Consider the following 27,809-nt stretch of genomic DNA (forward strand, 5'->3'; position numbering starts at 1 on the left):
ATTTTTCATAGTGGCTGTTTTGATATAGCAGAAGTGCTTTTCAAACAGTTCTTGATTCGAAATGCTGCATAACGCATTGAACATAGCCGACAACGAAGCATAATGGATACTTCACTTTTCAGATGATAATTAGGGTACACGGCGCCATTTCAGATGCGGTATGCGTGGGTTCACCAGTCTGGCATAATAATAATATTTATAAAAAAGTTAACAAACAAGTACACAGAAAAATTTGGAATTTTCAACTAGGGTAGGGACCATGGCACATCAATAAAAAGTACTGAAACAAGTTGGAATAGTGCATGATATTAAATCACAATAAAACAATATGAAGTGTTATATCCCTACTGTGTTCAAGGTACCATAATTGAAATGTACAGTAGGGATATAACACTTCTTATTGTTTTATTGTGATTTAATATCGTGCACTACTCCAACTTGTTTCAGTACTTTTTATCGATGTGCCATGGTCCCTACTTTAGTTAAAAATTCCAAATTTTTCTGTGTACTTGTATGAACTAGTATTTTTTAAAAAATGAAGTAGGGATCTATGCAATAAAAAAGATGAATGATAGTATTACAGCATAGTTCAGTGGGAAAGTCCCTACTAAGAAGCCAGCACAGCCCTGTAATCTTGTGTCTGGACTTCAATCATGGTCTGCCTCCATTTTGAAAACTGTCTCATGCCTACCCTCCACCCTCCTTCCCTTTGTGAGCACTCATGATACTACTTCGCTTGTCCAACTGTTCAAAAGAATGTAGTGGCCAATGGAATTATGAATGCAAATTGAGCACCGTTAATCAGCTTTGTTAATATTAGTTAAGTTGAGACTAAACATGAAATAAATTTTAAAACCTGGCTTTTAGATTTGGTATATCTATCAGCTCAGTGTCTTGGTACTTTGCTACATGAGTGCACTTTATATACCACCATTTAAAAGAATTAGATTAGTTATCAACTGTGGAGCAAGTAATGGCAACTTTACCATATTCTTTTGATTGTCATATCCCAGCACATGTTCCAGAATTTATGGGAGTGAAGTTTTTATTGGCACACCGTCATTTTTGCAGTCCTCAACTTAGAGCCATGCTGTACAATGCAGTAAAATTTTTGATTGCGTGTGGTGTCATCAGCTTTATAGCTCCAGTGTTTGTAGGGTCCATTACAGATGTGCAATTAACCATGCAGCTCCTCTGGTTTCCTTGTACACTAAAAGATAAACCAGGAATATTTAGAATGGCAGACAGGGGCTTTACAATGAAAGACATGCCCCAAGAGTTCAATACTTACCTCAATTTATGGAAGGAAGAACAAAACTTCCTGTAGGGCAGTGCAAGAAGGAAGAAAAATTGCTTGTAAGCATGTGGATACATGTGCACGGAGAGGGCTTTTGAAAGACCATTGTTCAGATTTCCTGTCAACATGATCCATATAAAACTAGGCGTGTGCGTGTGTGACTTACCAAAGGTCCTTTAGGAGAGCACAAAACATAAGTGTGTAACTTCCTGCCCTTGACATGACTGACGATGATTAAGTGTGAGATTCTTCAGGACAAACATAGTCCGGTGGATGGCTTCCTTCCAAGTGTGTGTGTGTGTGTGTGTGTGTGTGTGTGTGTGTGTGTGTGTGTGTGTGTGTGTGTGTGTGTGTGTGTGTGTGTGTGTGTGTGTGTGTGTGTGTGTGTGCATTCTATCTAACTCTCACTCTGCACTTGTTCCGCCACCACCCACCTATTTGATAGTGATATTGAAGATATGATGTCTTGTGTTACCGATGTCACTGTTGCTGGTGGTGGTATTATCAAAGTTGTTGGAGCTGTTGGTATACTTTTTGTTGTCACATTTAATATTATTCTCATTATTGAAGTTGTAAGTATTAGCTGTGTTATCTTCACGCAAATTTTGTAATAGCAGTTCTGTTTTTATTGTCTTTCATTTTCTTGATGGATATGCCCGAATTGTGGACTGGACTAACAGTCTTGATCCAATGCAGCTGTCGTAGAATTCAGTCAGTTTGGGCTAAAAACAATAGTCCAGTTGCATGTAAGCTGAGGTATTTTAATTGCACTTGCACAGCCACTGGATGCAATGGTTAGGCATACAAATGTATAGAAATTGTTGAGAAGAGGACAACCATGGACAAAAAATCTATTGTCACTTAGAATCTAAAAGAGGTATCCAAATTTTTAAGCACGGACACAAATCAATACAAATACAGAAATAACCAACATAACTTACACTGCCCACATGTTCTGGTGGAATGATCCAGTGCTGCCATTCAAAGACAAACAACACATTGCTTTATTAAGACATTCATTCTCAAAAACAGAACCATTTGAGAACTTGAAATACTCAAAAATTTCAAGCCCCATGGTATTCAATACATTTTAGAACTCCTGAAGGACACCAGATGTTGTGCAATCTACATAAATTGGTGTTCATAAAATAAGATTGCACTATTACTTTAGCTTGCATGTAAATGGACTATTTGTCCTCTATTCTTCTTACTTCGTATCAGCACTGTTAGCCATGTTTTCTTGTACCATAAAGCATCTTGCTACAACAGTTCTGCATACCTCCATTTTACACAACATTCATTGTTTTACCAGCTTAGCAAAACTTTTGAAGTTAATAGCTTTAGTACACAAAATTGTATCTATACACAGAAGTCAGTATAAAATGTTATACCTGCTCAAGTATATCTACTACCCTGGTGAACTCCTTCTCTGGATCCACTACTGATTGCATGTGCTCTTGGAGTGTTTTTAGTTGTGTTTTAAGAGCTATCAATTATAGATTTGTAATTCTGTAAAAACATTTCTGAATTTTGAGTTTTGGTCACTCACAGCCAACCATGGCCATTCAGTTGTGTTGTACATTTCAGATTAAGTGGTCTAGTGTTTGTATTTATACTGACTGCACGACAGGAGATTTTGGCAAAAGAAATCTGACAAATCAGTTAAATTCATCAAACGTCAACAATAACCTCGAAAGATTTGTGATTTCTCAAATTTTAATTTGTCAAAACTGATTAATTGTGGATTTGTCAAACTTTCCTTTTGTCAATTTTTCCTATTGTACTGTAGTTTATGATACATATACAATATCTTTGTTAGGGTTGACAATGTGGAGTTGACTGAAGTCATACAAGAAGTGTCAATGTTGACCAACAATGATACATACAGTCAACTGATCAATGATGTATGTATGATGACAAGTGATGTGTGACTGGATATGAAATTAGGAATAAATACCACTCTTGTTGCATTGAAAATGGAGATTTCACTTGGTTTTGTATCATGATATTTTACCCATTTTCAATGCAAATTAACACTCATTGTACAAATTCCACTGCTACCCATGCTATTAATAGTTCATATTATAAGTATACAATATTTAGAATGATTGTGTTCCCTTTTCTCAACCCTAACATGGAGGTGGTAAAACATCTTGAATAGCTGATAAATTTTTAGGTACACTATCATACTTTAAAACCTCAATAACATTGTCATGAAATTTTGATGGCTTTTACATTGATCTGGTATTACAGGAGACAGTGGGCATGATATTTCAAGGGATAGCTTTTTGGGGTCAACACGCAACAGCAAAATTTATGGGAATGCTTGCAATCATCGAAAATTTTATTGTTACTTTGCTCAGCCTCAAAAATATTGCCCCTCGAAATATTTAGGCTATACCGTACGCAAGGAAATTTGACGAATTGGTTTAATTTGTCAAATTTAAATTCGTCAAATGTTTATAAGCACCTTTAAAAGTACAGGTTTTGTCTACAATTTCTTGATTTTCGTCAACATTTTATTCGTCAAATCTGCTGAAGTCTGAATTCGTCAAATTTTCCTACGTCAAAATTTCCTTGCGTACGGTACAGTAGTTTTAATAACAATAATTATTTTTAGAGGTGCTTATGTGTGAAATAGATGGGTATACCGTACGCAAGGAAATTTTGATGTCAAAAAAATTTGGTGTCAATTTTAAATTCGTCAAATGTTTATAAGCCCCCTTAAAAGTACAGGTTTTGCCTACAATTTCTTCATTTTCGTCAACATTTTATTCGTCAAATCTGCTGAAGTCTGAATTCGTCAAATTTTTTTGACGTCAAAATTTCCTTGTGTACAGTACTGCAGAGGAGATCAGACATGCTCTCAGCACTGCCTAAATATATTACTCTTTTTAATGCATTTTGGGATTGCTCGCAAATCTGCAAAAACATTAAATTGCTCAACCTCAAAAATAAATATTTTAGCTACATATATGGCATTGTGGTTTCAAGTCATTTTGTTTAGTAAAATATATTTTGGCTACAAGACATGCAATAATAGGCCTATGTTAAATATGCTCAAAATTTGGCCCAAAATTCTTTCAGGAATTTCCCAAAATTTTCACCCATTATGCTCTTTCACTATTCCTATTATGCTTACATCGTGCTCCTAAGTTAGCAACATTTGTTAAAATTATCTTGGAACATTTTAATCAGTGAATACCCTATTAGAGTATTTCACTATAAAGTGACTGTTCTATTAGAGAGTATCGAGCTATCCGCAATGCATTTGAGTGCTCTTTGCAGTTTGTAGTTTCCACTGACTGCTCTGTTAGGGAGTGTCAATCTATTTTCATGAAATTAGGCTCCATCCACTTACCATGTTGCCTTGAATTACGGCTGGTCTCGTATAAATGCCTGGTCCTGTTTAGTTGCTGGGGGCATACAGCATCATAACAAATATAAACACCAGGTCTCGAATAAATGCTGTGTCTCAAAACGTCTATAGTATGTACAAGTTGAGCTGGATGATGAAAAACAGCTAAAAATTAAAAGTGTATTTTTATCAAAAGAATGAACATTTCAGCCAACCAGATGACTAATGGATTTAGGGGGTGCTGAAACACCCCCTCCAAAATTTTACCATGTGGAAGCTTCTAGAAGTTGCAGTATAGATGCATTGCATCTTATACGTATGCATGGGCAATGACAAGATGGAAAGAGAAGGGAGAATGGCTAATCTTTTAGAATTACTAAGAGGGGTTCAAATTATACTTTTGGTGTGAGACTTAACCTAAAAGCTGCTAAAATCAAAATACTCTAATAAAACAGTCAACTACTCTAATGAACATTCATCATAATGTTGTTGTTGTTTTTTTCAAGAAGTTGCCAGTGTGTTTTCTTGACCTGTGCACGGCTATCTTACCATTGTTCCAAACATCCTGCCATATACTAATCATTTTCTGAGGACAACTTCTGTCAAATGGTTTAATATTATAGTGGGTATTTTCAGTTGTTGCTACATTGATGCTTGGGTTGACATGCTTAAGTAAAACAGTACAGTTAACAAGACTGTAGTATCTGAGAACTGTTTGTTTTTGCTTTATCAGTACCAAAGTTCCGTGCTGCATTTATCTGAACCTAGCATCAAGTGAAGTTAATAAAATTTAATGTCATACAGGATTTGCACTCCCAAACCCCTTGAAGCTCAACTTTATAAATTTAAATGATACTGCAATATTTACATTGTCACATTATAAAGGGGCTAGTTGTGGCCAAAAACTAGTATATGTAAGTGACTGGACTCTGGTTGTAAAAAAATTAATAATATTATGGTGATGGGGCCATATATAGTTGTAAACAGTCAGATTTAAATAGGTCTGTGGCTATACTACAAAGTTGAAGTTATTTTTGTGTGCGTTTTAAATCTGTACAATGACCTTAAGATCCAATGAATCCTGTGTACTGTCACTATTATGTATTGCCTTATAATCCAATAGCATTTAAAAGTGTAGCTAGCTTGTTCCGTTTTTCTAAAATTGCTTACAACTGAATTCATCCATTTTGTACCCACAATCTTTCAGTACAATTGAGTATTTGGTTTAAAATAGCTTCCAGATTTAATCTTGTGATAGCTATGTTCCAAAAATTTCCACAGGAAGCATCACTCCAGATCCCAGCCCCCTAGCTGGAAAATTCTACGTACATGTACTCTACACACATATATGGTGAGTGTATACTTGCCCTCTCAGCCTTCTTTTCACTGTTACTGTTTGGACATTATAGTTTGGACTTGTAAAGCACACTAGTTATACCTTAAGCCAAGCAATACACTAAATTTAGTAATCTTGTAAATTGATGAATTTACGATATAAATTTTATTAATTCGTGAATTGGTGTAATCAATTAGCAAAAAACCAAAATGCTAAAATTACTAAATTTAATGTACTGCTAAATTTAAGTATTTCAAGCACAAAATTAATGGATCATGTATAGTAGTGATTCCGGAATTCCGTAAATTCTGCATAAAATTTTCTCTGTGAATCCTCCATTGGGATGATGGCGCAATCGATTCGCTGCCGTACGAGTGTTTGATCAAACAATTAGATTGTTTCTATGGTTTCTGGGGACGAGAAACACGATGGTGTTGTTAGTTTCCTGCTATAAATGTGTTTGTGTGGTGTTTTATGCCAATTCTAAGATTTTTTTTTCAATATATTTACCACAATGTAATGTTGTTTTTGCAAGAAACGACCCAGAATATGTTAGTTACACCAAGTACAACGTTTTTGTCTATGTAGTTTTCATTATTAGTATGCAAAAAGTCAGCAAATTTGCAACATAAATAACCAAGTTATCCGGCTGGTGCGTCACTGGTAGCTATCAAGGAGCTAAAAAGTAACAGTAAAAATAACTCTATAAGCAGCTATAAATGAACAGTACAAGTCCTTGTTTTGCATGCACATTGTATTTTGGGTGAAGGTGACTAGTACAGAGTGTTTGTATTCAGACCAAGTGCAAGTTGTTATGCCATTTGTAATGTGCTAATTTCATGCAACTGTTAGGTGGCCTTCTACAGAGGTGAACTTTACTGAGAGGGTCTTATAATGATGGTTACACTATAGTCCATGTACTGAGGTATTTATATCAGGAAACAGAAGTTGAAAATGTTTTGCAAACCAGAGTTATAGACATTTGTTCAATTGTGCCATTTTTGGAGACTTTCAATGGAAAGAAGCGGAGAAAATTTTACCATTTTTAAAGGATAAAATTGCTTATAACTCCATCATCCATTGATGGATTTTTAAAAACTAAGTGTTTGTGAGATCCTTGGGGAGTGTTGCACAAGCCTGCATGTACTAAATAGAAATTGTATCCATCAATTTTAAAATTCTCCCGGAATTGCTATGTATAGCTGATATATTCATATCTTCCCCTTCCTGTTCTTTATGTAAAAAATAGATACTGGCTGTGCCCTTATATGACAGCTAGTATTACAATTGTTCTGGAATGATGGTGTCATTTTATCTTTATTACACTTAGGTGACTCATATTGCTTTACAAGCATTGTGAATCACTTAACAAGTTGCATCATTTTTCAGTCAAAAATATTACCAAATTTAATACTAAATTTTTTCTGTGGAGTTGGGTACCCATCAATTTTTGCCGGCAAATTTTTTGGCATAATGGGTGGGTAAAAGCAATGAGCAAAATGCTGACATAATAGGTGCAATTTTTGTGAAGTGGACATAAAAATTACACAAAAGATCGAGATACTCTAATAGAACAGTCAGATGTGCTAAAATATTGACAATGCATAGCTAATTGTTACAGGAACAACAAGTGACAATCGAGATACCCTAATAAAACAGTCACACATGTTAAGCAATATTAGTTAGCTTCTTGCTTTACATGTTAGAAGTAATTGCTGATCGAGATACTCTAATAGAACATTCACTTTAAGGCTAAACTGTAGCTTTGCACTTGGAAATATTCAATTAACAAAGATCAGTGCTGAGCAAAATTTATAATTCTTGAGCATAATAGGTGAAAAATAAAAGAATTGCTGGAAAGAAAAATAGTTGGGCAAAATAGACTGGTCCCTACTGTGCCCCCCCATAGATAGAGCATGCTCTGCATGCTGAGTGTCCTTTGCACACTATAGCTATAGTTGTATTAACCAGTTGTCACTTTTCTTAGCCAACCAACCAGGCAACCATTCATATGTTAGTACCCCCTTCTGAAATCCTAGATCTGCCAATGTTTAGTTCCATTACTAGTTCGGGAAAGGTCTGTAATGGACACTGCACTTTTGTGGGTCAAGCAGTACTACAAATGAGCCAAATTTCAAGATCATGCATGTGTAATCGATGAAGTGAAAAATGTTTTATCAGAGTTCCTTTTAAGCTTGAATCTGTGAAATATGCTGAGGGAAGCACCAAGGAGAGTCCAGGAGAGTTCAACATCAAGGTATGAAGAATGCTGATCAGGTATACAAACGCGGGTCTCGTACAGTGGCCGGTCTTGTTTAGTAGCCGGGGTAAAAAGTTACTTGAAAAATATAAATGCCCGGACCATAATTCGAGACAATATGGTAATATGCTAGCATAGTACTCCAGCCTATTATGCTGGTATAATTGATGCAGGCCTATGCAATAAGTATCTCATTTCTTTGAAAATTTGCATGGTTTTACAGAATATTATAGCCAGGAGTTTATGCTCAGCGTGTACCGTATAATAAGTCTCTTCCACTGCTTGAAGTTTCTTAGTTTACTAGAGTGGTATATCCACAGTATATGGAACAGTTAATTGTTAGGAATTTTAGTAGCTTTTCAGTAAACCTGCATTCACTGATGTTTACTGAGAGTTTAAAATTTAGTAAAACGATTATGTTCCATATACTTAAAGTTACTGACATTTTACTATCAGTATAACTGGGCACAACTACAGTAAAGCAGCTTAACAAATTAGTAAACTAAGAACCTTCAAGCAGTGTTCCAAAAAGGGATGAAACCCTCCTAGCTGGATCCACTACTGGCATAACCCAATATCTCCAAAATTCTACTCATGGTACAAGTGATGCATTTAATATTCCGTAATTCTCAGTATTTAATTATTATAAATATATAGTACTCCCAGCATTTATAATTATCAATGCACTTCATAGATTTGAATTTTGTGTGCATCAGAAAACACATGTAAGTTATTATCTATACACTAATTAAATTATAAAGTTCAAATAAGGTATAAGTCTAGCAAAACCGATCAACTCAACAGAACGTTCACATTGCAATATTCAAACTTTACTTCTTTCTTATTGAAATTTGTTCTTATTTTGTTGATATTTTCAGCTTCACTCTTCACATTGTCATTGTCCTCTAGTGTCCTGGGAAGCCACAGCTCATTGATACTGTTATTATTATACATACTCTTCATTATTATCATTGCTGATTCTTCATCTAATGTATCATCACCACCTAGATACAGTGTCTTTAATGTCTTGTTATTAGTAATGGCTTCAGCAATTGCTATGGCTCCATCTCTACTTATAGGATTGCCACTAATTCCTAGTACCTCCATTGTGGTGTTGTGTGTTAAACTGTTTGCAATTGCTATAGCTCCTCTGGCTCTAATATCATTGTAACTAATCTCTAATAATTTCAGTGTGTTGCTTTTTATGATCCCATCTGCTAATATTACAGCACCATCGTCACCAAGTTTATTGCCACTGATGATCAATTTCTCCAAACAAGTCATCATATCTGGTGTTTCCAGTGATGTTAAGCCATTGTAACTAATGTCTAATTGTTTGACAGTGGTGGTGTTGATAACTGCATGACAGATGTCACCTACTCTAGTAATATTATTATTCCATAATGACAACTTGTGTGGCTGAAGGTAAGTGATAAGGTCACTAATGAGAGGTGATGATGCTACAGTGAGGTTATTACCTCTTAGAAATATTTCTTCTATTTTTAGTTCATTTGCTTTATCTCCACAAAGATACTGGTGTAATATGTTGATACCATGATCTCCAATGTGACTACCCATAAGGTTTAGTTCATCCAATTTTTTGTGTGTTCTTGATAGGAAGAATCCTAGAGATGTCACTTCCACTGGAATGAGGGGTTGACTATTGAGGTCAATCACACTTCTACCTGTTTGTTTGTCATCAACTGATTTGGACATAATGTCACACATTGTGTCATCTTGGGCCTCCTGAAAACATTGGAACAAATAGAGAACCTTTCTTGTATCCTTCATGATGTCTTGTGAGATAGTTACAGCTGATCCTATTGGAATTTCATCATGTATCACACCAGGTGTGGTTGATGGTAGTAGATGTGTTGAGTTTGTTGATAGATACTTCTTAAAAGAACTAGACTGTCCTTTGGTTATCCCACAAAAGAAAATCCACATGTTGGACAGGCGGACAACCTTGTCTTGTTGAGCACTTGTTTCTCTGTCATAATTCATGCCATATTCTAAACTTGTAATAAGGAATGATTCCACTAGTAGTGAATACACTTTATCATCTGGTAAGGTTGCTACATATTTAGCAGCAAAATATTCTTGTATTCCCAAGTGTAGGAAGTTCAATGAGTTAGTTGTACCAATTTCATCTGAACAATAACACTGAACAGATTGTAGTAGTCCATAACAAGTGGGATTATTCCTGCACATTTCAGGTAAATCATTCACCATAAATATTATTTTATCTTCTTTAAGAGCAGCAAATGCAACCTTCTCCAGTTGTTGTAGTGCTTGTTGGACTGGCTGTGGTAGGTCCTCCATTTCGATGATTTGCTCATCTCCAGTAATTTTTCCTGTCCTCTTAAGATGGCGAAACACTGTGTGCAGGATAAAGCTTTCAAACATTTTAGTGGTAGTTGGTGGTAGGGATCCTAGTAGACACAGGAATACTATGATAGCCATGTTTAATGGGATGTAACATATTGCATCAATGTTACGATATTGTCGAAAATGTTTTGTTAATGTTTGTAGTTTATCAGGAGAACCCTTCAAAGCTTCGCTGACATACTGCTCTTTGCTTAGTTTTTCAAATCCAAGAACTTCTATTCGTCTGTGTACATGTTGATGTAGACAACCTGAAGCAGATGGTCTTGATGTTACAACTACTCTAGATTTAGGTAGAATGTCGCCTTCAATAAGTTCCCTAAAGAATGATGAGTGACGTAATTCATTACTGAGTTCATCAAATCCATCAATGATGAAGGTAATTCCAATTCCATCAGTGCTGTACAAGAAACTCAAAACAATTTCTGCAAAATCTGCACGTAGTGTATATTTTACCAGCTCTTCTATGTTAGTCATTTTCTGTACATTGGGGTCCCTTAACATCAGTAAGAGTACTAGTTTATCTGATGTGAGCAGTTTATTGTTAGCCCACTGTAAACAGATCTCTTTAGCTAGTGTTGTCTTACCAATTCCAGGGTGACCCTCTATTAGGATACTCATGGGACATTGATCATCTGAAGTGATGGGAGTGAATATTTGATGGATATTGTCCAGTTTAATTGATGATGTTAGTTCAGATATTTTGTGTATTTCCCCCTTAATACGTACCCTAGCTGCTTTGGTGGTATCTTCTTGAGCTTGTAACTGTTCAATTTTCTGATGTACTAGAGCTAAGTTTGTGAAGGATTTAGCATGAAATGGAGGCCATGGGTCTTTTTCTGTTGAAGATTTCACTAATCGTTTACGTTGGTACCTTGCCTTGACATTATCAGTAGCTTGTTGTAACTGACCATCACCTATAGGACATGTACACAATCACACAACACTGTAAACCACATAATATAATGTAGTAACAATGCATTGTAGTCACATATTTACCTTGTTATAATGACCATGTCTTGTTGGTCCCAAATATGTACATCTAAGGTGCAGTTAATGACCTCATTAATATAGCCACCTCATTATAGAGTCTGTGTTTGCACGTATAACTAACTGGTCTTGTACTAATACAAATCGGAGATTATAGAAATGTCATTTTGGTAAGTTTCATGTACTACTCAGTTGCAGATACAAGAATGGGGGTCCCCCCTCCAAAAAAATGCAATCAAAGAAAATCGAAATACTTTAATATAGCAGTCAGTCAAATACTCTAATAGAACAGTCACTGCATACAACAATCCTCCACAGTTAATGAGTATGAAAACTTACATCTGCAACACCATCCCATGGGCACAGGCTAGGGATATTTTTGTAAATAAAATGCACATGATTTTTTGCATACCAAATTAAGCTCATAACTGAACTACTCATGACTGTCACTGACACTTTCTCTTAATCAATTCAGACCACTTAGAAAAGGCATAATTTGGTCTAGCCATAAAACTGCTCTACGTATATCAAAATGTCATTCTAAAAACATATTATACCTTTAGCTTCTGAAGGACTATGCCCCTCCCCCCCCACTCCATATATTACAACCCTCCTGTATGTATACGTCATACCTGATTCAATACTGACATAACTCTTTCTTGTTTTAGCTCCTTTACCCTTCTTGGACTTTGTTCTCTTCTTTCCTCTCTCAGTGTCTACTAGCTCATCAGTTGAGTCATCAGATGATGATCGGTTAACTGGTGTAAACAATATAATGGATCATGGTACGTAGGTAACTACTAGATACAAATTTTGAAAAATTTCAAATGTCCTTAGTCAGAATTAATTGATATGGTTGGCTGAGTGAGTACAGTATGTACTAAAACTCTTACCTGTGTTCATGTAATAGATTTCTTAAAAGGACCAAATTATTTTTCAAGTATGGAGGAATTTGTAACTTATAATTACCTTATAATGAGGTATTTTAGAAGGGAGTGTTAAATTTCAAAAGCAGTGGTTCTACTATAATTTAACTCTTCGAAAAGATAATGCCACAATTGGTTTAAACTGTTACATCAGGTATGTTGGGATGCCACCTTTGGCAAATTTTAATATGCCTATTTGATACCAGTTTTTGGAAAGAACAATTTTGCCAATTTTTTGAAAGCACTAAATTGGTTAAGTTTGGAAATTGTAATCAGAAAACCTGCCAATTTTGGAAAATATTTTTACCAGATTTGGAAACATACAAAGCAAATATGGCATCCTCAAAGCCTTGCCACAATCAGCCAGGGGCGGTGGAGAAGGGGGGCTGCAGCCCCTGTGGAAAAAAATATGGAGGGGCTTAGCCCCCCTAAAATTATTTAATAGCATTATTCGAGATACTCTAATAGAGCAGTCACAGAATTCTTTGAGGAGCAGTGTAGCAAGCTATGTGTGTAGTTGTAAATAAGGAGATATAGTCTAGTTGGTAGAGGGCAGCAGCAGGTAATGACCTTTTTTTTGGTCTTTGACTTACAACTAGATCATCATGGTAGACCCCACCCTAAATATCGGTGTCTCCGCCGCCTCTGCAATCAGCAAATTACTTACTTTGCTTTTATAGCATAGCATGGTAGATTTAATTGTGGGTATCGATTTCCAGTTTTGGATTTAGTTTATCAAAATGGGTTAGGAATCTACTGTAGTGATGTGCTTATTCGCTAGTAGAATTAGGACATTGTTGGAAATTCACTAGTAGGGTTAGGTGCTGGAAATTCACTAGTAGGGTTAGGGGTAGGGTTTGGGTTAGATGTAATAACCTGTGAAATCAGATAAAACTAAAAGCATGTTAATAGAAATTATTACCAATAATGGAAAGTGTGCCACAGAACTTTCAATTATGGGTTTAAGTTTCCATAATTGAAAGTTCATTGGAAACTTAAACCCATAATGGAAAGTTCTGTGGCACACTATAAAAGTTTGCACTTAATATTCCCAAAACTGGCAAGGTTTGAAGGATGCCACTAGTGAGAGAGTGCTTTGGTCCACAACAGTAAACTAGGCTCAGGTGATTTCAATGGTACATCTTAAGGTGACTAAATTTAGCAATACGCTAAATTTAGCGATTGGCATTTATTACTCCATATCACAAGAACTCTTTTGTGTAGAACAAAAATGTTTAGATATTATTGTAGTACATGAAATTACCATTAAATTTACACTGTGGTCAAACAATAATCTATCTTCATTTACAAAAGGCAGTTTTTTCCTTATACCATACAATAATAATTTTTTTTTTGAAGGGGAAGGGTGGTTGGTAAATTAATTTCGTAGATTATTAAACATTGTGTGTAGCACCTATTTTGGCAGTGTGAGTTTAACCAAGTGGTTAAATTAATTTCGTAGATTATTAAACATTGTGTGTAGCACCTATTTTGGCAGTGTGAGTTTAACCAAGTGGTTTATCGACTTTTCAGACGATAATTGATAGCTGGAGCGCGTGGCACCATTTCTTTGTTTTGTGAAATAATGACCATATATAATGATACAAATGATAAGGAGATACCATGTCGACAATGAAGTATGGACCACTACACCAGAGGAATTTGTTTTGTAGACATGTACAAGACTGGAACAATGATAGGGCGAATTGTTGCACATGTCCATGTACAGAGGGAAATCTTGAGTAGCTTCAGTCCAAGAGTCCAGTTTCTTTCTAGCAATTCTCCAATGCAATCATAGTTCAACAGCTACAGTTCACGTGTAGTATATAGTGTACACCAACTCAGTTTCAGGCTTTGCTACGTAACGAGGTATGTTTCAGAGCCACCATTGGCAACTTTTAATATGCCTAAAAGTTGCCATTTGTGGCAATTTATGGAATCAAGTGATTTCCATAATTGGGCAAGTTCTAGCCAGAATTGGTACCAACCATTAGAAGTTACACCAATTTGGCAACTTGATGATTCCCACTGGCTACTTCAATTGTTGTTCATGATGGAGATATGGTAGGACAACGAACCTTGCGACAATTGGAGGGAACACTTGGAAATACCCACGATATAATTGTCACGATACTTCAATACCCATCCTTTCAACAAGGCTAATCTGCTCATGTGATTGCTAAAAACAATTGATGGATAAAACTGATATTCACCAAAGTTTTTTACTATATGATAAGTATCTGAAAAGTGGTCCAGCCAATGCCGGACTGTGGCTCCAGCCCTACGTGCTACATGCTTAGTACTACAACCATAGATTCTATTATGTGTGAGTATTACTGTCTATATTATAGTAATGTTGTCAATGAGTAGAAAATTCGGAGTGTAAAAACTCAGCTGGGCCTGCTCAGTCTGAATTTTTGAGCATTTTGTACTGAGGCAGCTGCCTTGGTTACCTCAATGGTAGCTACACCACTGTATACATATTCAGACAGTGAAACCTGTTCGGTACAGGTACAGCTTTAACACTAAAAAAGGCCATGAACTGTGTTTTGTACTATCACTAAAATGAAGAGGTTGTGATTGAGTTAAATATGAATCACTCACCATGATCACTACTACAAGATGATGGTAGATGGTCCAGTGAAGATCTGATGTTATTAGCTAACTTCTTTAAGATATTATTATTACCATCCTCCATTATTGACAGTAATGTCTTGAATGATGTAAGATCATTATTCTTCACAGATGGTTCAATAACTTTGTCTAATAACATCATTGCTTTGTCTGCTGAAGTTTGCTGTGCTTGTATAGTTGACTTGAGATTACCTGGTAGAAGCCCCTTAGAATACAATTTTGCTATGAACTTGGCATCATTCATCGGCAAGTCAATTAATGACTCGTAATAGTCTTGGAACACTTGCAGGACTGACATTTTAACAACCTGAAAAGTCAAAGTATATCATACAGTATGATAGTACTGTATACAAAGGTTTGGGGGTAGCCCATGAAAACAACATCATCCAAAAACCAGCCTTGCTTTTTTTCCCTATGACAATGAAGCAGTATTGGTTAGATAAACCTATAAGCCCAAACAAGCCTTCAGATCAACCCAAAATGCTTTCAACAAGTTGCAATTGATAATTATTAAATGAAATTTACTACTGACTGACTGACTGATGCCTTCAGACAAGTGTAACTCAATAGTGGCTAAATCTATGAGCTTGATTTTTTCACTGTTTGACATCGCTTCAGCCAGACACATGCCTTTTAGCATACCGCAGTACATACAATGCATTCTCGATGGACTTACCAGTGTCCTCCTTTGTGTCCCATTCATCTTTACCAGCAGTGAAAGATGTCGATTTGGCAGTAGCGCATGATAGCTTCCCTTCGTAATGGAAATCATCTGTATTTTTCAGAGTGACTACTTTGATTGCAGAGGTGCTTTTCAAATAACTCTTGATTTGTAATGCTGTGTAATGGGCTGATCATAGCTGACAATGAAGCATAATGGTACTTCACATTTTAGATGATAATTGATAGCTGGGGTGTGTGGTTCTATTTCTTTCTTTGTGTGGGTTCACCAGTCATAATAATTTTATTTTACAAAAAAGGTAAAGAAACAAGTACACAAAATTGGAATTTTCAACTAGAGTAGGGACCATAGCACATTGATAAAAAGTACTGAAACAAGCTGGATATTAAATCACAGTAAATCCCTACTGTGCATTTCCATTATGGTAACTTGGAATATGACACTTCTTTGTGATTTAATATCGTGTACTACTCCAGTATTTTTCTGTACTTTTCATTGATTTGCTATGGTCCTTATTCTAGTTAAAAATTTTGAATATTTTGTGTACTTATAAGTAAGAGTCCATAATAAGATAGTACTGTATGCTAGGAGTAGGCGTGGCCCACAAAAAACATCATCCAAAACCAGCCTCAATTTCCCCTGATGACGATGAGGCAGTATTGGTTAGGTAAACCAAACAAGCTTTCAGATCAACCCGAAATGCTTTCAGCAAGATGCTACGGAATTTTTTTTAAAATTATTTTACAGAATTTACTACTGACTGACTGACTGACTGCCTGACTGACTGATGCCTTCAGACAAGCTTAACTTGACAATGGCTAAGGCTACAGGCTTGATCTTTTCACTTTTCAATGTCACTTCAGCCCAAGAGGTGCCTTTTGGCATACCGCAGTACATACAATGCATTCTTCATGGGCTTACCAGTCTCCTCCTTTGTGTCCCATTAATCTTTGCTAACAGCAAAAAGTGTCGATTTGGTGGTAGCACATGATGGCTTCCCTTCGTAATGGAAATTGTCCATATTTTTCATAGTGGCTATTTTGATTGCAGAGGTGCTTTTCAAACAGTTCTTGATTTGAAATGCTGTGTAATGGGTTGAACATAACTGAAAAAAAAGCATCATGGATACTTCACTTTTCAGACGCTCTACAGTAGTTGGGGTGTGCGGCGCCATTTCAGATGCGGTGTGCATGGGTTCACCAGTCATAACAAGTATTTACAAAAAAAAGTTAACATACAAGTACCTAAAAAAAATTGGAATTTTCAACTAGAGTAGGGACCATAGCACTTCAATAAAAAGTACTGAAACAAGTTGGAGTAGTGTATCATACAGTACGGTAGTACTGTATTTTAGGCATCATGCAGTTTTGGGTTTTCTTGCCCACACTAAAACCAGCCTCACATTTCCTTCATAACAGTTTGGCAGTATTGGTTAAGCACAGCCAAGCCCAAAATTACCTTCAGGGTGACTCCAAACTAGTCCAACAAGTTTCTATGGAATTTTAAAATTTTTCTTTTTAACAAAATTTTATTCTGACTAACTAACTGATGCCTTTAGCCAAGCATAACTCAACAATGGGTAAGGCTACAGGCAGGCTTGATTTTTTCACTGTTCAACATCACTTTGTCCCGAGACATGCCTTTTCACCAACCACCGTACATACAATGCACGTATCATGGATTTACTTTGTCCTCCTTTGTGTTCCAGTTCTTTTCACTGACAAAGCAAGGTGTCGATTTGCGATAGCATGGTATGGCTTCCCTATGGCTGTGTCATGCTTTTCATCCCGCCTTTTCCATAGCAACTAGATTCATTGTAAAGAAGTTTCTTGTACTGTTCTTTGTTTGTAATACTGTGTAACGAGCAAAGCATAGATACAAAGAAGCTTAATAGCTACCTCACTTTTCAGTGCGTAAGTGATTATTGGGGGTGCGTTTAAATGCAAAACTAATTTTTATGGAATACCTGGAGCCATTCTTTCTTTTAATGTGGTACATGTGGACATGTGGATTCAGTAGTCATAATTGTTTTATTTAAAAAAGTAAACAAACAAGTAGAAGGAAAAATTTGGAATTTTAAGCTGGATTAGGGATCAGAGAACAAAAAAAAAACAAAAAAAAAACAGGGAAACAAGGGAAAGCTGAAAGTTGTGAAACAAGGGATGTTGCCTATACCTGCAAATATAATAGTGGGAATCTAATCCCTACTCTTCAGTCTATAACCATGACTGAGACAACAGCTAAGGAAAACCTTTATTGAATCCAGGAGATAATTATCAGAGCAAGAATCATTGCAAATGAGCGAGTTATGATATATTTAGTCTAAGTGATGATGAAAGAGGAGAAACAGATTTGATGGAATTTAGTATTGAAACTGGAAGTGCAAGCCCAAAGAGACAAGCTGCCAGAAGAACTCCATTTGCAGCTCGCCAGGAAATAACCAGCCAACTAGATAAGGTGCAAAAAAACAATGTGATTCAGCCATCAGAAAGTCCTTGGGCGAGTCCTGTTGTATTAGTAAGGAAAAGGGACGGAACACTGAGATTCTGCATTGATTACAGAGCTTTGAATTCAGTAACAAAACCTGATCTGTTTCCACTCCCCAGGATAAATGACTTGTTAGAAAGTCAAAGTTCTTCAGTACACTTGATCTAAAGTCAGGATACTGGCAAATTAGGGTCAGTACTGATAGCCAGGAGAAAACAGCTTTTATTACTCACCAGGGCTTGTATCAGTTTAGAGTCATGCCATTTGGGGTAACCAATGCCCCAGCTGTATTCCAAAGATTAATGCAGCAAGCTTTAGCTGAATTACAGACTTCATCTGGAAATGATTTTGTATCTGTATTCCTGGATGATGTGATAGTATTTTCAGAGACCTTACAAGACCACACTGAACATCTTAGAGTAGTTTAATTTTGACCGATTTAGAAGAGCAGGATTAAAGCTTAATCCAAGTAACTGTAAGATATTGTGTGAAGAAGTGGAGTATCTAGGGCATATTGTGACACCGCATGGACTCCAACCAAATAACCGTAATTTGGAGGCTGTAAGAAGTTTTCCCCAACCTTCTAACTTGAGGCAGTTGCGTCAATTCTTGGGCTTGACATCGTATTATCATAGGTTTATTCCAGGGTATGCCAAGTTGGCACATCCATTGCATGCCCTTACTAGGAAAGGAGCGGTGTTCAATTGGTCAGCAGAATGTGAGATTACCTTTGATACATTAAGAGACAAATTATCAACGTTACCTCTACTTGCTTATCCTAACTTTAATAAAGACTTCACATTAAAAACTGATGCAAGTAAGCTTGGACTGGGAACAATATTGTCTCAATATCAGGAAGATCAGAAGCTTCATCCAGTTGCTTATGCAAGCAGATCTATTTCTAATGCTGAAGCCAACTATGCTATCACAGACTTGGAAACTCTGGCTGTGGTGTGGGCAGTTACACACTTCAGATATTATCTTTATGGCCATGCACAATGTTGCCATCATTTCTGATCATTCCGCAGTTAAGGCCATTTTAGGAGCACAAAACCTACTGGAATACATGCAAGGTGGTGGAGTAACTTTTATGGCAGTGGCATCAAACACAGAACTTAGTGCATCGTTCTCAATAAGAATTTGCATGCTGACTGTCTTTCTAGACAGCCAGTCATGTCTATTCCTGCTGATGAAGATTCCAATACTGAAGTTCAGATAGCACAGATTTCCTGTGAAGCATCAGATACCATTGATACTTTGAGCCTCGAGCAACTGATTGCTGTAATGATGCAATTTCTGATGAACAGTTAAAGGACACTGAACTTCAGCTAATGATTCTTTATCTTAAGGAAGGAATACTACTACCAGAAGACACCAAGTTAGCCAAGAAAGTTGTAACTGAATCCATTATGTATGCTATTGTCAATGATATACTTTATTATGTAGGTCCCAAACAGAGACCTCAAGAGTTGTAGTACCACAGCAAATGTGTCGAAGAATAATGCAGGAATATCATGATGGACGGCTGGCAGGTCACTTCTCAGGTCCTAAGCTTTACAAAACCTTGGTACGAAGCTGGTGGTGGCCACAAATGTGTTCTGATGCTTTAGAGTATGCTAACAATTGCCCTAAATGTGCCATTATACAAGGTGCAGGGAGACGACAGAAGCCACCACTACATCCGATTTTTACCAAGCATCCTTTTCAGATAGTCGGGGTAGACATAATGTAATCACCCATCACTTCTAGAGGTAACCGCTATGTGATTGTGTTTCAAGATTTATTTATGAAATGACCAATGGTTTTCCCCACACCAGACCAAATAGCAATTCGAATAGCACAATTGTTGGTAGAAGAAGTTATACCTATCTTTGGAGTTCCTGAGGCATTGTTATCGGACAGGGGTACTAACCTTTTATCATTTTTGATGAAGGACATTTGTAAGATGTTGGGAATTAACAAATTGAATACTACCGCAAGTCATCCCCGAGCAGTTGAAAGGTTCAACTGAACTCTTAAAATGATGCTAAGGAAACAAGCAGCAAGGTTTAGATTGCAGTAGGACCAGTACATCAGTGGTGTTTTGTGGGCTTATTGAAACACACCCAGCCCCACAGTTCAACAGACAAAAAACCATCTTTTTTGCTGTTTGGCTTCGATTGTCGGTCACCAACAGAAGCAGCCTTGCAACCAACCAAGTCACCTAAAACTACTGTTAACATCAATGACTACAGAGCAAGTAGTCTTGTCCCTTTCATCAGCAAGACGTTTAGCAGAGCAAACTAGTAAAAAAGTTCAAAGACAATACAAGTACCAGTATGACAAGTCAGCAACAACACCTAAGTTCAAGATTGGAGACTGGGTACTAGTTTACTTCTCACAAGAAGAGACGGAAGTGTTGGCACGGACCATACCGGATAGTATCCCTTAGTGATCCAGGTGTTGTAGTGACAAAGATCTATTTTCCTGAAGACCAACAGATTCAGGTACACCAGTCAAGAATTCAACATTGTCCACCATCATTACCAGTTGGATTCTACTGGTATGGCAATAAAAGAACTAGGCCTGGTAGGCCACCCAAACATGTCCTCAACCATTTGGCTGCTATACAAGCAGACATGCACAAGTCAACAGGGACAATTGATTATAATCAATCCCTACAGGCAGAGACACTAGAAGGTGATGAAACATCAAACCATTCAGAATCTATTAAGACAGATGATCAACAGACTAATCATCAGGACCAAGATAAGTGTCCCTACTCCTTGACAAGCCAGAAGACTAAAAAGAAGATGCTCGGGTCAAGCTCATTCAAAGGGGGGATGATGTGAATCAGAGACCTTATAATTACTTTAATAATGATGTAATGTAATTATGATGTAATGTTTGGACTATAAAAGCAGACTGATTGATTGTAATTGTGCTGCTGTGAATAAAGATTGTTCTCTGCCTATGTGCATTAAAACTGCGCTTTAGAGACTATCCTACCAGGGGAAACTTTTACACTATAAATGGTTACCATTACTTTTAGACTTGAGAGAACAAACACAGTTTTCTGGTAGGAAATTTAATTCTGGCCTTTTCCTGTTGAATGTTTCTAAATCATTATGATAGAATCAAGTGTCTCGGTGATAATAGTTTGCCTCTTTTTGGTTTAGCTGGTGTGGAAAAGCTCAGTTAATACCCAGCTAAAGTCCATGAAGTGCAAACAATTTATCAGGTGCAGTATTACAAAATGTTCAAAGTCTAGCCATAACATTGGTGCTAAAGATAGAATCTGAGTTTTATACATAAAGAAGTTAATGTACATGTATGTAGATCATCAAATGTAAGCTCAAAAACTAGTACAGTGGATCCTCACTAATCCGAACAGCTCTGTACTCAAGTTTTCAAAAGTCTGTTCAGATTAGTGAATTTGTTTGGATTAGTGAACCCATTGATTATATACAGAACCTAATTCAATTACTCTAATAGAACATACATTTGTTTGCAAATACTCTAATAAAACAGTCATTTGTACTGTTCGGATTATCGAGCGTTCGGATTACTGGAGTTCGGATTAGTGAGGATCCACTGTACTTGTTATACACTTGCAGAGTATGTCATAAAGCAATCACTAGACAGTGAATAGCATATGTGTGTTCTTCATCAATGCTTAACTGCCTCAGGTGTTTAGATTACCAGTGTAATAATTAGTATTTAATAATGAGGGGTAGGTAACAAGCCAAAATCGTGTACAAAATCAAATTTTGAAATATGAGTGCCTGTACATATTTCATCTTTCAAGAACATTTCAATTCATAATTCTCTGTAAAATTCAGCAATTCCAAAATTTAAAATCTGTAAAATTCAGTAATTTAAAATTACAAAATTAGACTTCTGTAAAACTCCCATAAAATCTGTTTGGTTGTCAACTTTCACCTTCCAAAAATTCAGGCAATATTTCATCGTTTAGAGATACTTTCAGTGGTGATCTATGAAATTTCAGGTCATTACCTACTGTTTAATAACTTCGATAAAGCAATTTATTCATTAAATGAACTTAAGTTAATAGGCCATTGGCCATATCCGATTCCTGTCCAAAAAATATCCAATTTGTTCTTAAAGCCATTAACTGATTGGGTGTTAATCACATCACAGGGTAAAGAATTCCATTGACTGATTATAAGATCAGTACAAAACTTTGATCTTACAAGGAGTTTGGATCTGGCCATTAGAAAGTTTGTAATAATGTCCTCTTGTAAAATTGATTGGTGACAGGGTAAACAATTTTGTAGAATCTATGAGTAGTTGTTGCTTTAAAATCTTAAAAGTCTCAATCAAGTCTGCACACTCTCATCTACAGTATAGTGAATAAATATTTAGATTCTGGATGTGTTCTTGGTAAGGTGAATTCGCTAATTGGGTATCAATTTTGTAGCACGGTGCAGAATTTTCTTCAACGTATCTATATCCTTAGCATAATATGGACTCCAAGCCTAGTCAATATGTGGTCGGATGTATGTTTTATAAAGGATGTTAAATGAATCTATATTGTAATATACTGAAATGATCATTTGATAGTAGCAAGACTTTGCCTTCTGGCATTGAAAACTCTGGTGCAAGGTCAAAGTTATCCAGACTCCAAGATCTTTCTCACAGTCTGTGGTGGAAAGACTGCGGCCATAACTGAAATTAATTTCTGTGAAAATGGTGTGTCTAGCAATGGGATATTGTGAAGAGCATCCCACAACGGTAGTAATCTCACGCAGCAACACTACTTTTTCTTTTATATTTCCCTACCAATACGAAAGAAAAAGTGGGTGGGTCTGGTTGCAACATATCAAAACATACTATTGGGATTTGTAAAGTCAAAATGGCGAAAATTGCAAAATCGAATTTACAGCCAGCAATCATTTTATCAGCAATATTGTACATTACCTGTGTCCTTTGTTTGTTTTCTTCCCTTAGATCATGAAATGGACTGATTAAACTCTGATTCTTTGAAAGGTGTCAGGATGGATGGATCACCTTTTCAATTTCTCCAATACAAACTCCATACATTTTACATCATTTTGTATTATTGCAAGCACTAGATATGATCAAATACCATAAAACTTAATATCATTCAACTCCTTATGAATTGCTCTATCCGATTCCGCCCAAACAAAATTTGTAATAGCCACAGTAACGGTGTGGTGCCACTATTTAATTAGGATGTGAAATTTGTGATTTGTATTCCAATGGATTTTGTATTACGTAAGTTGCTACTTACCATCGTTTGCTGTAAATTTGCAACCTGTAAACACTTTAGCTTTAATTAAATTTTGTTATCATCGGATAGAGTAGTGTTATGTGTGTGTAATGGCGGCCGAACAATTTTGATATGGCTTAACTTAAAACTAACTTACCTCCATAGGCTTAATAATATTTTACAGAAAATTGTAATGTATGGGTTAATTTGAAATGAGTTTTGATATAAGACTACAAAGGTAGGACAGGGGCGGATCCAGGAGCTGGCAAGGGGAGGGGCACAAACAGTCTAATGTGGTTGGGGAGAGCCAGATTATCTTGTTAGTTGCTACATTTTTGAATCAGCAAATAATCACCTCTTTAGTGTCTCTGTTGATTTTTGCCATTTTGGCCTTTGCAAGATGGTTGTGAAGTCTTAAAAGCTGTTTAAACGGCTCTGGATGTCTTAAACACCAACACGATAATTATTTTTAAGAGGCTCTTAGTACGTACGAAGATGCTGGGTAACAATTTCAGACCTTCAGCACTTGTGCTGTAAAGCATTAATAAATAAACTAGTGTCCATTTGGTTCTACTTCGGGTACTTAGAGATAATGAGTTACTCTCTAGAATTCCTATGGATATAATTACATGAAAATAACAAGGAGAAAACATCCTGACCACCTGGTAGACTCCTGTAAGCGTTCGAGCGTAAATCGGATGGCTGCAGGTTCGAGGCTACGTAGGTCCAGTCATGGATTTTTTCTCCTTTCTCCAACTTTTCAAACACACCTTAAGTAGTGTAGTTAAAGTCTAAGTAGCTAAAGTCTTTGAGCAGGCTGTAGGACCAGGTGTCCTACAGACCTTCAGCACTTGTGCTGTAAAGCATAAATAAATAATAATAAAAAAAAATTTCACAGTTGGTTTGACTTTGGTTTCAAGTGAATTATAATAAATGCTACTAAAGCGTGCATATTTTCATGAGTTTTATAGCTAAACTGATCTTGGCCTAGCACAAAATTTAGTATTTTAATCAGAAGTTCCTCCACAGGTGAGGTTGGGGAGGGGGGGCATTTGCCCCAAATGCCCCATCCTGGATCCGCCATTGTAGGAGGATCAATTTGTAAAAAGTTGGCTTTTCAGATTGTGGACTATCATTAAAACACAAAACAAGCTTACTTTAATAGTATAGTGAAAGATAATGACAATATACAGGAATAGCTATATAAAAGGTAAGGGGGGCCTAGACTCAGGGCTACACAACTTCCTGACACGGGTAGCTGGATCCCTGGCAAGACAAAACCGTAAAATACAGTACACAATTACAACATTAACAGTTAAAAGTTCCTACTATATCCAGCGTATCGGCAACTTGGTGATGACTTCCGGATGTTGGGCTTTATATAGAGTAATAAACAAATATGTTAGTTTTGATTGTGGGTTTGGCACTTTAATTATTGGCGGGAATTAGCCGTCATGTCTGTTTCCAGTGTTACGCTAGAAGCCTATCTGTCCTTGGGGATTGGAGAAATCCCCTCGGACTGGGTGACTCAGGTGTGGTCGGATAACTTCTGCGAAACTGTACCGCTATCTGGGGAAGACGGAGGGGATTTGTTTAAGGAAGAAAACTGGAGAGCAGTCGTATCCGCTACTGCCAAATGGCTACACGGGTCAGAAGGAGAAGGTAAAACACTTGTAATGGTCCATAATAGTACGTAGTTTATTTTGTTAGGTCAATTGTATACTGTTTTGGCTGAGGGTGGCATCTCGTACAAATCAGTTATTGCAGTGATCTTCAGTATGGTGGATAAGATGAAGGGGGTAAGCGTGACTGTACCTCAAGATGATATTAAACTACAATAGTAGTTCAAATGTGTATTTTTGTGTCTACATACATGTGGTTACACATTTAATACTACACATGATAACACTGAACTGATGTCTTTTAGACTTTTAATGATACATGTTTAGCAACACTGGCTGCTAACCTGTACCTGTTGTTACTACAGATTCCAGGTATGTGAGTGTTGTGAGAATACACTTGATCACGTTTAATCTTGTAGGTAGTGGAGGGTTTAAGGTGTTTCACCCAATGGTTTTCCAGAGAGTTATTGAGTCACTACACTTGAACCCTGAATATGAGAAGAGTAAGTGTGTTACTGTAACCATGACAACTGTTGTATCTAATAACAGTATTGTGTTTATCCATGTATTAGGTATTGCCCAACAACAACAACGTAAGAAGCAGCAGGAGCAGTCAAAGAAGACAACCAAAGGGAAGAGAAAGCGACGAGCTGCAGCAGCTGCATTACTTGTAGAAGAGGAAAGTATGGACACTGAGGAAATATCTCATAGTCAGAGTACAACAAAAGACTTGAGTCTTTCAGAACAAGAGCAAGTACATGTCCATAAACTGACTGTGGAAGCAGCTAAGGTGAAATGATATGAGTGTATGTGTTTGTGGGGGGAGGGGGAGCATAGTGAAGTGGCTAGAGCATCAGCCTGGTAATTGAAAGGTTCTGGATTCAATCTCCAGTTATGTCCAATTGCGTTGTCATTATTTTCTGGAGCAATCCAGTCTATCCCCAGCTGTTTAAATAGACCTGGTGTCATCTAGGAAGCCACCCACCCAGCTGTAATATCAATATTTACCTGGTTGTAACCAGGGAAGGAAATGCTATCTCTCCATATCTCACAATGAATGAAGGTCCAGGTCAGGTGGGACTTTGGGTGCTCACACTTTCGCCTCTGGGATATGCTACAGTATCCTGTTTACCAGTCCTGCCCCAGGATAGTTTGCCTGCGCTGACTCGTAACATCTGAGTAGTGCATAGGTGTAGCTCACTGGGACAGACATGACTGTGCTAGCATGGTAGCTAAAGTCTTTGTGTGTGTGTGTGTGCACAGAGAGAGGGTGGATGCACATCCTTGACAGATCACTCTGCAGTCGCTAAGTTCTGCTTCGACAATTAAGTTTCTGATGATCGAGGCTCTACTGTAGTTGAGCAGTGTCACGGGCTTCCCTAAAGAGTGGTAGAGCAGTGCAGCATTGCTGTACTTTACTTAAATTTCTTTTGTTGTGGTAAAAAGAATGTATATAATTAACAAATTAACTTTGATGTTGGTAGCAAATTGAACCGCTCTACTTTATTTTACTGGGGAAAGCTCTGAGTGTCTGTAACAAATTTAGTTACAGCATAGAAAGTAAAAGTGTCACATTAATTGTGAGCATGTGTTAGTCACATGAGAAATGTTCTTCATCAGTACATGTTACATATTCTCAGGCATCATTATTGTGTTTGGAGAAGGTGTCATTGAGAGATGAGGAGTTGTCACGACAACAGGCAGTTAGTGTACTGGTTAAGATGATAGCTTGTGATATGTGCCCTGAGGCTGATCTGGACTTCATTAGTGTAATAGAGTCACCAAGAGTGTAAGTAGATGCATACCATCGTGTGTTTGGTACTGAGCATATGTATAGTCCTGTACCTATAAAAGCATAGCTACCATATGTTTATTGGGCTAGCTACTGTCATGCATACTTGTGTACAATATTTAGCTTTTTCCATTTTAGTAATGAGAACCGACTGTCATTGTTGGGGTGGAGGTGTTTACATGTACTGTGTCAACCTTTCCATGGTGATAGGGAAAGACTGATTGCTGAGGTTAGTGGGGTACATACATGTACACTCAATACATATATACATAGTCAAAGTACATGAGTGAACACACAAAACATAATTATGTATTCTTACAATGTATGATATCAAACATTAATTGTTGAAGGTGTTCAGACAGCTACTACCTGTGATATTAATGTTGACTGATGAGAGCAGTAAAGTTGGTCCTGGTGTTATCCCACCAGCCCTAGCTACTGTTGCCCACCAAGCTGTGAGGTTTGTTGGGTAAGTTTGTCTGTATGTGTGTACATGTTACAGTGTGGGGTGGGGTGGGGGCTAGACCTGATCTGTATGCCAGTGTTCTCTGAAAAGCAATGTAGTTGTATTTCACTACCCACATATCTAGCTACATTGTTCGACAAGGGAAGGAACATGCTCACCAACCAATGAGAGCTCTTGTACAACATGTTTGCTTCAACACCTCTGATAAGGCAGAATACAGGAATAGGCTAGCTAAGGTAATTGTATTTGTGTGTCTGTATGTATGTGTGTGTCTGTATGTATTTGTGTGTCTGTATGTGTGTAGTGTGTGTCTGTACATGTATGGCATGTTGTTGTGTGCG

At 37.0% G+C, this 27,809-nt stretch overlaps 2 protein-coding genes across 6 annotated transcripts in view; one reads left to right on the forward strand and one right to left on the reverse strand.

Moving 5' to 3' along the window:
• Positions 1–8,881: 8,881 nt before the first annotated feature.
• Positions 8,882–24,979, reverse strand: LOC136254296 (protein NLRC3-like). Of its 2 annotated transcripts, XM_066046962.1 has the most exons (5): positions 24,918–24,966; positions 23,276–23,426; positions 15,157–15,493; positions 12,259–12,384; positions 8,882–11,553 (listed from the first exon to the last, which is right to left on the reverse strand). In XM_066046962.1, exons 3-5 carry the CDS (start codon positions 15,482–15,484, stop codon positions 9,044–9,046), a joined length of 2,964 nt encoding a protein of 987 aa, XP_065903034.1. In that variant the 5' UTR covers positions 15,485–15,493; positions 23,276–23,426; positions 24,918–24,966; the 3' UTR covers positions 8,882–9,043. The 2 variants fall into 2 exon arrangements, with proteins under 2 accessions (XP_065903034.1, XP_065903033.1); XM_066046961.1 differs by lacking the exon at positions 23,276–23,426 and having other exon boundaries at positions 24,918–24,979.
• Position 24,980: 1 nt separating this feature from the next.
• LOC136254294 (condensin-2 complex subunit D3-L-like) overlaps positions 24,981–27,809 on the forward strand; it is a 45,382-nt gene continuing 42,553 nt past the window's right edge. For 3 of the 4 annotated variants that reach the window (XM_066046957.1, XM_066046958.1, XM_066046959.1), the window contains exons 1-9: positions 24,981–25,250; positions 25,299–25,387; positions 25,516–25,582; positions 25,630–25,713; positions 25,783–26,000; positions 26,851–26,999; positions 27,141–27,231; positions 27,353–27,471; positions 27,593–27,704. In XM_066046957.1, coding sequence (XP_065903029.1) covers positions 25,043–25,250; positions 25,299–25,387; positions 25,516–25,582; positions 25,630–25,713; positions 25,783–26,000; positions 26,851–26,999; positions 27,141–27,231; positions 27,353–27,471; positions 27,593–27,704 — 1,137 coding nt within the window. In that variant the 5' untranslated portion in view covers positions 24,981–25,042. Of the gene's footprint in view, positions 25,251–25,298; positions 25,388–25,515; positions 25,583–25,629; positions 25,714–25,782; positions 26,001–26,850; positions 27,000–27,140; positions 27,232–27,352; positions 27,472–27,592; positions 27,705–27,809 lie in introns of those variants that run through there. The other variant, XM_066046960.1, reaches the window with a different exon arrangement.

This window comes from Dysidea avara, chromosome 4, assembly GCF_963678975.1.
Source record: "Dysidea avara chromosome 4, odDysAvar1.4, whole genome shotgun sequence".
In the NCBI taxonomy this organism is placed as follows: domain Eukaryota; kingdom Metazoa; phylum Porifera; class Demospongiae; order Dictyoceratida; family Dysideidae; genus Dysidea; species Dysidea avara.